This window comes from Elgaria multicarinata, chromosome 9 (assembly GCF_023053635.1).
Source record: "Elgaria multicarinata webbii isolate HBS135686 ecotype San Diego chromosome 9, rElgMul1.1.pri, whole genome shotgun sequence".
Classification (NCBI taxonomy): Eukaryota; Metazoa; Chordata; class Lepidosauria; order Squamata; family Anguidae; genus Elgaria; species Elgaria multicarinata.
The window spans coordinates 80,121,329-80,133,695 of record NC_086179.1 but is presented as its reverse complement, the minus strand read 5'-3'; the positions used below and the strand labels follow the sequence as shown (position 1 = coordinate 80,133,695).

At 37.0% G+C, this 12,367-nt stretch overlaps 1 protein-coding gene across 7 annotated transcripts in view; it reads right to left on the bottom strand.

Moving 5' to 3' along the window:
* Positions 1-12,367, bottom strand: part of SRPK2 (SRSF protein kinase 2) — a 121,639-nt gene that overhangs the window by 43,562 nt on the left and 65,710 nt on the right. For all 7 annotated transcript variants that reach the window (XM_063134176.1, XM_063134177.1, XM_063134181.1 and 4 more), the window contains exons 3-6: positions 8,676-8,827; positions 2,054-2,162; positions 824-911; positions 476-563 (exon numbers count right to left, since the gene is read on the bottom strand). In XM_063134176.1, coding sequence (XP_062990246.1) covers positions 476-563; positions 824-911; positions 2,054-2,162; positions 8,676-8,827 — 437 coding nt within the window. The remainder of the gene's footprint in view (positions 1-475; positions 564-823; positions 912-2,053; positions 2,163-8,675; positions 8,828-12,367) is intronic.

Sequence of the window (12,367 nt, the reverse complement as noted above, 5' to 3'; positions counted from 1 at the left end):
TACAGCACTTGAGGAAAATGTATTGACAATCAGACCATAAGAATTTTATATAGTCAATATTGTCAGGAAAGGCCAATTATCCTAGGGGATAAACTTTTTGGACCATAATCTGAAGTTCTAAAACTATTTCCAAAGACGCAAAAATATACGTATGATTATAAAAAAAGACATGCCATAAAAATAACAGGCAATTTCTCTCTCCTCTTTAAGAAATAAACATAAAGAAACCAATTTATAGCTCTACAAGCACACACAAAACACTTCTCAAAAATGTATGGCTTTCTAGACTCATTTTGGATATCCATATAGTTTTTTCAGTAATCTCCTGCATTGTAACACATGGATAATGTTGATATTAATGTTGAAAAATTAATCAGCCAGCCCAGTGTTTTACTTTGAAAAGCATAAACAAGGTTTCCTTGTCTTTTAAAACCAAGACATTAGACAATCTGGAGGGGAGTAAAGAAAAAGATACGTATGCCATTCGTGCCGGAAATTTTGAAGTCATCAATTAACTGTACGACCATGTCCTTATTTGGATCATTAGGGTCACTTTCACGAACCTAAAAACAAAGATAAAAAAGTCAGTTGAACAAATTTTAATTTAATCAGTTTCAGAGAAATACTACCATTGGAAAATATATTTTAAACATTTGTTTCAAGGACACTGTAACTTAAAAAAAATGCCTTCCAATTTTTAATTAAATTTGCTGTTCTGTTTTACAAAATTCAAAGTGAAAGTGAATACACAATTACATATTTATGCAAACAATGACATTTACATTCACAGTCACTAAGCACGGCATATTGTCACAATACTTACACATTTAAGTAACTTTATTTCATCCAAGGCTGTCTCTGTATAATGTTGAGCACTTTTCACAACTTTCATTGCAACAAACCTTTTCCCCCTTTAAAATAGTAAGTAAATGAACAAGCTATTAGCCAGTACATTTTTTCCTATTTAAAAACAGACATACAACAAAATGCTTCTTCTATTTGAAAATAAGTGCAGGTTCAGAACAAGTGGTGGCAACATTTCAACAATATTAACTTGACTAAATGATAGCTTTAACCTTTATCTTCAATTATCAACTTCCAATAATAAAATCTAGAGCACAGTATTTAGCAACTCAGTCAAAAGTATAATGACATTTCTATGCTTGGCCTTTGTGAAAAACATTTGCTTCCTTTTTTAAAGCATGTGCATTTGATAAGCACATTGATGCAATGTCACGGGAAATAAAGTCAGAGTTCAATTTCTCATAAGCAATACAAAATAAAAATCTGACTAAACTAAAAGATAGTATTACTGTTCCTTTATAATTCTGCATACAAAGGATGGACCGGAAATTTTTATGTAACTACAACCAAATCCTTACTAGAGATGGGCAAACGTGCAGTGTCCAGACTCACTGACCCCATTCAGAAGACACTTTAAACTTCAGCTTTAACCATGGTGGTTAAGCTAGAAAGCCGGGCTGTGTTCAGAAGACACCTTAAACCACGACTTTAACGATGTTGACTAAGGAAAAAGCTATGGTTTCAGGTGTCTTCTGAACACAGCCTGGCTGTGGTTAAAGCCATGGTTTAAGGTGTCTTCTGAACGGGGCCAATGAGGACTCCGAATTCTTCCTCAAAGCTCGTTTTGCCTTATTTGTGTTTCTTTTCTTTTTTCAGTAGGGAAAATGGGCATATTTAAAGGTGTGCCTTTTTCCCAATTGAAATGGTATGCTTTTTAAAAGAAATGCACATTTTTACCACCCAACAATGGACATTTTCCACCATAGGCTGATGTGTGAAATTGTGGGTTTGGGGGGAATTTGCATACATGCACTTGTAGAAGTGCAAATATACACAAATGTACACTGAGAACGTTTCATGAGAATTGTATTCCTGCTTGCCTTTGTGAACAGGGCATGTTCACATGATTTGTGAACAGGAACACAATTCCTGTTAATTTTAACCCATTAGTTACTCTAAAATTAATCCAATAAAGTACCATTACATACAAAGCTAACATGCAAAGGGAAGTAAGTATATTATTTCTTACTGCATATCCCAGCATAGCCAGACTGTAGAGAAGTGTCCCCATCCTAATTTCCTGATAACATGATACCGACCATTGAAAAGATCTCCAATTTTCACTGGATGATAGCCACCTTTCCAAACATAAAAAAATAAAAATAAAACACACATAAAATTAGCATTATTTTGATTACATATATGAAAGCAGTCTCTCCAAGTAGCTTTAGGCTGCAATCATATTTACTAGGTAAGGTAACCACTTATGCATCATAAAAAAGAGAATATACACTGTCAAAAAAGAGAGAAAAAGCCAATAAATATGCTAATTTATATTGATAGATGTAATTTTTTTACTTACTAGAATTAACCATTTTACAGAAGTCAAGCCAGTTAATTTCCCATCCAAATCACTCCAAATAAATGACTGAGAAAATACATTCTTCAATTTGCACCTCACCCCCGGATTATCCCAAATTGGATCTCTTCAACTGATTTATCCCTAATTAGTCTCTCACCCAGTTCCAGTTCCACCAAATCAATTCCTTTAGTTAGTTATCTTCATTCATCACTACCCCCAAAATCACCTCTAAATAATATCTATTTATATTTAAGGAAATATATACTGCCAAGGTTAAAAGCGAATACCAAGCAACCCTATTCCTGGGGAGCATGCCTCACTGAACATAATGGGGCATACTTCTGAGTAAATATGCATTTACTCATATGCATATTTGAGTAAGGGGGTATATTAAAATTTCCCCTGCAATGGCCAGTCTCTGCCTGTTTCTATGGAAGTATGTCACATGGAATTAAAGCCTGTGGGGATCAAAGGGGTGCATAAGATTGTGGACACAGTTACATTTTCAGTTAACGATAAAATGTTCAGAACAATGCTCTTTCCGTCTATTTTATGCAAGTTTAATACAACGTTAGATCTACATCTTTTCTACAAGGACGACCAGCTTCTTTATTAGCAGGAGTCTCTCTCCTCTCCCAACAGTGGTCCTGAGGCCAGAAATCTATTATGTCACATAAAATGACCTCTTTACAATTCGTCATGCTACCTAATAACTGGCACCATCTAGGAGAACTGGACTTCCCAATTTTGAATAATACACAGTCAGGCATAGTATTACATTCAAACATGTAGATTTAAATTAAAATATTTAGAAGATATGTTTGTGGAATCTCTCTCTCTCTCTCTCTCTCTCTCTCTCTCTCCATACACACACCTAGAAAACACTGTTCTTTTCCTCACAAGTAAAACCCTGGCCAACGCCACCCTCTTCACCACATTCTTCTGTTCTATTCATTCTACTGTACCTAAAAATTGTTAGGGCACTACTAAACTGGACCAGCAGGCTGCCCGTTGGTCATTCCTGCTCTACAACCTCATTCCAGATATGATTTTCTACTGCATAACCTCAATTATGGGCACAGAACCTGTTGCATCAACATTTCAATAGTAACTTACATAAGAGAAGGCACCTTTTATGAAAGTATATAATAATGAATCAACTATAATTCAAGCCCAATACCCTCTGAAAGGGCTTTCAATTTTGTGGGCCAAAGCTATATAGTAGCAAAGCTGAGCTCAATGGCTCAGTTCAGATGTTACAGCAAACCATGGTTTGTGTAGCTTACCTATCATTTGGCATTATATCTGAATTGACACCACAACCATATACGACTTGCTGGCAAACCAGAATTAGAAACCATGATTTATAGCTATGGTTTGGCATGACATCCAAATTGATAAGCCATAGTTAGGGCCATCACTCTGCCTTTAGAGGCTGCTGCACCATAGAAACAGGAATGCTGGTGTATGCAGCCACAGCCAAGATTCAGGATCTACACTTTGGATGTTGGAAAAATCTATCTGGGAGTGAAGTTCACAAAGTTTTCATCTGCTTGGCCGTTCTAACTTTGGTTCGCTTACCTGCAAACTGGACCAACTTAATGCAGATTGAGCTGGGACAACTCACAGATTTTTGGGTTTGTTTGTTTCTTAAACTGACATTTATGCAAATTTCAGCTGGAATTTGCAACATGTCTGCTAATTGAGGCCGTAATATTCCTAATATGCAAATTCAACATTATGAATGTTGAACTTTATGAACTTGTGCAAATTACACAAGTTCTAGCCAAAATTTGCACAAATTGCGAGTGCAATTTGTGTAAATGTCAATTTAAAAAACCAAGAAGAGTTCCTTGGTTTCAGGAGAAAGTCCATGGCTCAGCTCACAGTTGCAAGCCGAGCTGGAGGCTCCAGGGAAATCCAGCGAACCTAAAAGGGGGCAGATTTCCCCACAATAGCCATCCCTAATAAAGACTCACACAAAACAAGGTCTGGAGCCTTGTCTTGGTCTTCTAGGTAGGTAGCAGCAGCAGGCAGCTGAGCAGGTGTGTGTGTGTGTGCGTGTTTCCAGGTTGTTCTTGTTTTTCACGACTTGGGTACAGCTCCAGGCATGAATTTTTAGGGCTTTAGGCTCTGTGAATTATTTGTAAGGCTGGGATGCAGCTCTACGCTCTGTAAATTAATGTTTAAGGCTTAGGTGTACTTCTAGGTTCTCTAAGTTGATGTTTAGGATTCTAGGCCCTGTGAATTAATTTTTAGGGCTTGGGTGCAGCTCTATGCTCTGCAAATTATATGTAAACTGCTTAGAGATTTTTTAATATTAATATCTAAGTATTAGAAATAAATAAATAATGTTTAGAGTTCTGGGCACATTAAATGTGGCAAAACGTGCAGTTCAAGAGCTCCTTCCCTTTGCTATGACTTACTTATGTGAAACTGGATTTTCATACTACGCTGCAACAAAAATAAAATACAGGAATAGACTAGATGATGCACCTGATATGGGGATCTAGCTCTCCAGCATCATTCCTAATATTAAGCTGATCTGTGAACAAAAGATGCAAAAACACACCTCCCATTAAAAAAAAACACCCTGTTAAAATGTAAATTATAAAATATGTCAGTGAATTTTAGTTATTTATTTTAATTTTCCAGTAGCTTTCTGTAATAAGAACAAATTTATAAAAACATGAAAAATAATTAGTATTTCCAAATTTTGCTTCAGCTTTATCTTTCATTAAAATGTTTTTTAAGCATTAAGGAAGGGCAGTCCATTTTTTAATTTTTAATTTTCAAACTTTGGGTCCCTCTTGTCACAAGGACAGTTCGTTCAGTTAATTTGCCTTCATTGTGCCCTCTTTATTATTTGTTCTTTGTAAAATATAGAACACCTCCCCTAAACTAACTTTTTAAAACTGAAATTAAAAAGCAGCATTATGTATGGCAATTTTTGTATGAATATAGGCTTTGTTTCCTCTACGTTGTTCCAAAATTTATGAAACCCTCCTTTATCCCATGGGTATTCCAGACCCCTGCACTCCGGATCAGTATTTGAGTATATATTTCAAGCCCAAAAGTGTTCCATGGCCTGATTAGTTTGGGAAACACTGTTCTAGTTACATTGCCTAATATCAATTTCAGGGTATATTCTGAAGAAGTATTTTGCATATTAGCATGTCTTTTATGTGTAGAATAGATACACCTACAGAGCTTACAGAATGCCGGACAATTTACCTTTGAAGCAGTTATTTGGCCTTTTTAAAAAAACATAATGAGTCCATGTTAGAAATGGAAAAACATCAATATGGATAACTTCAAAACATTATGTCTCTTTAAACATGAAATCTAATGTGAAATTCTACTGAGGTCATAAGAGCTGTTGTGCAATTGAGTACATAAAATAATGAGATGTCTCATACAACAACTGAATGCTCTTGAAGAAATAGAAATTCAGAGATTACTCTTCCAGAGTATCTCTTGAATGTGTTGGTATTCTTAGCTGGCAAGTGTTAGAAATTCTTGCCTTTGTGAATTGGATGAATGGGAGACATCTCCAGAGTGAAATAAGAGCTGGACCAGAATAACAAATAATTTCTACTCCACCATGGTTTAGCACGGAAATTTTAGAATAATCTCAAAGCACAGGATTTCAAAGAGACAGTAATTAAATAAAAAGACTAGACCAGAGATCTAGATATTTAAGGGCTCATGGGCATATTTGGAATTTTGGAATAGTGCTGTGAGCACGGGCATACCAGTTGTCCCCTTCCTTCACCATCACCCCTCAGTTGCTACACATACACACACACACTTATTTCATGGAGTCTGGGCAAAAGTCATATCCAGCAGAATTAAAACAAATCTTCTGGAATTTGCATAACTTTTACACACACACACACACCCCAGACCACCATCAAATTAAAGTGTACATTAATGTCTATACACCAAGGGTCCCCAAACTTTTTGGACCGGTGGGCACATTTGAAAATTTGAGATACTACTGTGGGCACCACCACAAAATGCCTAATCAGTGAATTGATGCTTTGGTATCTACCTTTCGCATTTATGGATCCTTAGGCTGTGTCTCATTCAGCAAAAACTTTTTTGTTTCATGTCTACTGGACACAGCAACATCTCTTTAATAAGGGATTGTCTAATTCAGCTAATTGATGGTCATGCAGTATAGACAATGCTTCTTTTAAACATATGTTTTGGTAATTCCTGTAGTTGCTTCTTTGGGGAGGGTTATTATACAGAAAAAGTTTGTGCTGGAACAGTCTTTAATATTCATTGATGCACACTCTTTTAAATTATTTACCCGCTTCTTTGAAATTAACAAATGGTCAGAGTAAATGGATTCTCTGGACCCTTTTGGCAGCTAAATGACTAATATTACAATGTTGGAAGGATAAACACTCATTTCCTATAATGCAATGGAATTGAGGACCTTACAATGCTTTCAATATTTGAAAGGGTGACATACAGATGTCACCTTCAAATGGATACTTATTTGGATATATGGCCTACTTTTGTTGCAGCCCATATATGTAAGCTGCATGCATTTAATACAAATCCATATATATATATATATATATATATATATATATATAATATTATATAATATAATATTATATTATATTATATTATATTAAAAATATTTGGGCATCAGTGGGCACCATGTCCGGGACACTTTTACAGGCAGCACTGGAGCCACGTTGGGGATCCCTGCTACAGACTGAAAAATAAAAATCACAGTTTTGGCACTTGCCAACGCTATCATGGCCTAAAAATATGGATCTATCATAAGTCCATAAGTTTTTCATAGAATGCCAAAAAAATAGAAAAAGAAAAATGAAAAAGCAGCCCCACAAACAGATCTATGGTTACATATGATTTGATAGTGGTCTCAAGGGGATCATTTTTAAAAGTCATGAGGATGCTTAAGGATGTGTTGCATCCATATTTTTGTGTTATGGGGTGCTCGAAAGTGCTGGATTTTTATGGAGACAGATGCAATCTACAATCTGACGGGATGTTAGAAGGATTCCATTTGAACATTATGTAAATTCAAGGGGGGAAATCTGTTTTACTGTATCCGACTTTTACTTCTCTCCACGCCCGTCTTCTTTCTTGCAACTAATTCGATTCCTCCCTGTACTTTGTTTTTCCACATATAGTTTGTACCAAGATAAAAGTAACTTACTAAAATCAACTAGCCAGCAGCATTCTTCATTTTGACAGTAGGTATTTTACACACATAGAGAGAGAGAGAGACGTGTGTGTGTGTGAGAGAGAGAGAGAGAGAGAGAGAGAGTGTTTTATGACAAAACAATAGAACGGAGATTTGTTCCCTGGAAAATCAGCTGATCCAACATTAATGGATAGGTAATGGATATCCTTACAATTTCATTATGATGATAATTTGTGAGTAACATGAAAAAATTTCAAAAAGCAGGTATTAACAAATGCTAGCCCCTGAACTAAATCCTTCCACCTATGAGAAGTATCAAAGCTCTCCCCTTGCACCCTCCAAAAATCCTGAGCTCTTGATTTGGAGCTTCTAGAGAAAAGGACAGGATTTGGTTGACAATCCCTCCCCTAGGGTACTTAACATGGTCTTTGGCTTGTCTTTTCCACTTACCCTGGGGTTTATGGAAAAGGGTGAGCACTACCAACTAAAGAGGGCTTTTCTTTGTCTACTTCAAAAGACATAAAATTTGTATTAAACAACCCCAGATCTATCTTTAGGTCTGGCTGAGAATTCAAAGTTGTTTTTAAATGGATGTTGCCTTTGTATGTTGTCTGGTTTTATGTTTTTACGGTTTTAAATTTTGTATATCAATTTTTAATGTTTTAACCTTTTTGTAAACTGCCCAGAAAGCTTCGGCAATGGAGCGGTATAAAAATGTAATAAATAAATAAATAACATTTATTTATTATTTATTTATTTAAACCATTTGTATACCGCCCTATATCATAAAGATCTCAGGGCGGCGTACAGATAAGAGCATACAGTAAAAAACAATAAATATACACAGCTAAATACAAATTAAACCATGAACCAAGTTAAAACAATATATAATTTAAAAGCAGTACGAACAATTAAAACAGTTAAAACAATGTGCCATCTTAGTGAATTTAACCATTAAAGGCTTTGTTGATGATTTGAATCATCAAACACGATTCGAAGGAGACTTTTTATAAAAGGATTTGAGGTATTTTAGTCTAAAAAGTACATTAAGTGGCCAGTTCATAAATTAAAATGCTTTTCTTGTTCATACTCTCTAACCTTTGCAATAATCTGCAGGATCTTCTTGCTCTTCATCATCAGATCCCAGAATCTCCTCCTCTGGCTCTGGCGGTGCTGGCTCTGGCAAAGGTGGAGGAGGTGGCGGCGGTGGTGGCGGCGGTGCAGAGGGAACTTTTTGTTGAGGCTCTGGCCTATCAATACAAAATAGTACATTCAATAAATGCAACGCTTGATCAGATTCCCCTTTGAGTACCAAGCCGCTACCCCTCTCTTGCCCTTTTATTCAACAACTTCTTTAGTTAGGCTCTTTAATAAAGCAATTTCCAGATAGTAGCTGTGCAGCAAAACCAACAAAGCTCTTGTTCGCATGTCATGCTAAGCCACATGAGTTGTTTTTCGTAAACAAGGTACTCTGAGAACCCATGGCTTGTAGTAGGTTGTTTAGGATGGCTTTTTCTGACATCCAAACCTGGGGAGACAATTTTATCATGGATTAATGGGAACAGCTAGAAAAGAGGATATAATTCACTGCTTTAATTCACAGGTTTTTATAATTCCTATCAAGCTAGGATAGAAGATAGTCAGCCAACAAAACTGAACTCAAATAAGTCAAAGGGCACACAGAGAAATCAAACCCCCAGATCTAGTTGTGTGGGTATTAGGATCAGGTGGACGTGCCCCTTTGCCAGTTCCTCTGCCACATACAAGGGGATAAAAGTGTACTTGTATTGTTCTTGTAGTACAAAACCATGGTTTGGCATTATGTCTGGATCAGACAAATGTTGTATTTTTGACCACTTAAAATTTCTAGTCAATCTTCTAAAATAACATGTTTTATTACAGCTTCAGATCAAATCCTTAAATAGAGAGATTAGCTGCACATGTTCATTCATTGAGCTAGAAACCAAACAAGGAATGGACAAAAACAGGATTGCTATTGAAACAGAGGCCCAAGGATGAAAGAGAGACAGGATAAATTTGCCACAAGAGAGCACAGTATTTTAAAGATTAACATAATTTGATCAGGTAGATAGGAGATATGGTTCGCTAAATGATGCAACATTAATAAATGAGTTTAGAAAGCTAAATTAAAGAACAATGGGATGTCATAGTAAAGCAATAAATCTAGCTACAATTCCCAGGTTCTTTGGTAGATGCCCTGATAGCTAAAATCAGTTAAACTGCGGAATACAAGAAGCTCCTGACAAATACTGGGGGCAAACAAAAAAATCCCACTCAAGGGGGACCAGAGAGGTAAAATAAAAAAACAGGAGAGGGGGCTCTACAACGGAGTAGCAACAGTCTCAATAAGCACTACAATTCACTGACAGCAATAACTATTATGGTACAGTAGATGCTGGGAATTGAGGCCACTCTGAGAGGGGAGGTCTTGCCTTATATAAGATGACAGCAGACTAAGAGAAACAGCCTTCTCTCACAGCTGAGTGCGTTGCAACTCAGCTACCTTCTCCACCCCCCACTTCAGCATCTTCTGCCTGAGGATGCTTCCAAAGTTATCAGGGTTGTTTTTTTTAAAGAAGGAAAATATAATTAAAATAGCACAGTAGCAGCAGCTGATGAATAGCACAAGTATGAAAACCAAAAATATACAACAAAAAGCAGCTTTATGAGAAGCAATCAATTCACTGGTGTACACACCCATTCATAAAAACCCGTCAACCATAATTACTACACGGGAAAAAAATGCTTAATGATTCTTCCCAGCAAAGCAATAATTAAAATTCAGCTTCAGTTTTACCATTCTTACATAATACTGGAGACAATTAGTCTTCATTTTTTAAAAACAAATTGTATAATGCCATATAAAACACAATTTTATCTATTATGTTTTCCAAAATGTTCCCGCAATCTGATCAGTTCTATGTATCTGAAGCTTTAAAAGGCAGGTCTGAATCTTTCCTGTGCACAAAAATAGGAGTAATAGTATATCCAAATGGCAATACTGTACTTATATCTTTTGCTATACTCCAGTGTTACTATGGCAACAGGCTCAGATGTCTATTCCTGTCACCAAGTGCCAAAGACAACTCTAGGTAAGCGGAAAATTGGCTCTAAGTGTATCTTTCAGCAGGAAAAAACTATCAGGCAAGCTTGCAAATGAAGGCTCTGTTTAAGCTGGCATTTTGGACCCTTCCAAGATAAATCACTCTTCCATACTTCCAATATAGTTTGTTATTATCAAAATCGAACCTAATGTTATATTAGAGTATCTGCAATCATTATCATCCCCATGTAAGCCCAGAAACAGGTGGTCTGAATACTGTAAATGCTAGTAACATCTGAAATAGCCTAAAATCAACTCAGGAAAAACACAAGATTGGTCACCTTCACATTAGATTACTGAGACATATACCATGTGGGGCTGCCCTTGAAGACTGTATGGAAACTGCAGCTGGTGCAAAATGCAGCATCGAGAAAGCCCTCTGATGTGCATATCTTAGACCATCTTACACCAGTATTATATCAGTTACACTGGTTTCCAGTTCATTTCTGGGCCCAATACAAGGTGCTGGTTCTTACCTATGAAGTCCTAAACTGTTTGGGGTTAGGATATTTGAAAGACTGTCTCCTCTACACATTGTGGAGAATGTGGATAGGGGGACATTTTTCTCCCTCCCTCATAAGAGTAGAACCCGGGGTCATCCCATGAAGCTGTCTGGTAGGAAATTCAGGACAGATAAAAGGAGGAACTTCTTCACACAGTGCACAATCAAGCTATGGAATTTGCTACCACAAGACACAGTGATGGCCATTAATTCTGATGGCTTTAAAAGGGGTTAGACAAATCCCTGGAGTGGAAGGCTACCAATGGCTACTAGTCCTGATGCTTCTATGCTATCTCTAATACATGTGCATGTATGCGGATATTAATAGTTGCCAGTCCAAACTCAATTAGATTAACATCTGCATTCTGTATCAAAGCCTTGATCTGTAGCTAATGGCTCAGTTTAGACGACATGTTTTTCAACAGTGGTTTTAGAACTCCACAGTGGAGTTTTTACACCACCGTTGTGAAATGTGTTGTCTGGAGGAAAAACTCCACCCCATGGTGGAGTTTTTTTTTAGAAAACTCTCCACGCTGAATATCCATGCTGTGCAGAGAGAGTTCCTGCACAACCATTGGTTATGTGATGTGTGGAGGGCTCTGTGGAGTTGTCCATTGCGTTGAGTTTACTTTTCCCACTGGCTACAGAGTTCTCTTGCAAGAGTGGCAAAAGGAGCAAGTGCCGGTCTAGAAGAGCTGCTGGGATTGTTTTTTGCAGCAATGGCTGATGAGATACTATCAGGAGGACTGGGGTAGATGAACTGTCAATCAAACATCTTGTTGCCTTTTACTCAACTCCACAGGAGCCCACAGTCACACAACGGTGGAGTTAGAACATGTTGTGTGGTGAGGATCCCCTACAAACTCAACCGCTGAGTCGAGTTTTCCCTCTGGGTAGAGAAATGTGTTGTCTGAACTGAGTCAATATATCCCTTAGTTATTGTGAAGTGTAACGTCCTTTTGGGGCACCTCAACTCTAGGCTCAAGATCTATATTTACATATGCCGTTTGGTTCCATATGTAAATTTGCATGTTGGGTGTAATGGGTGATCAGAGATATGTGATAACAAGCTGCTCCCTTGTTCACATGAATTCTCCTGGTAGCTTCAGTAAAACTGTTCATTAACCCCATGGTGTTATACTATTCAAAGATTACACTAAAGAT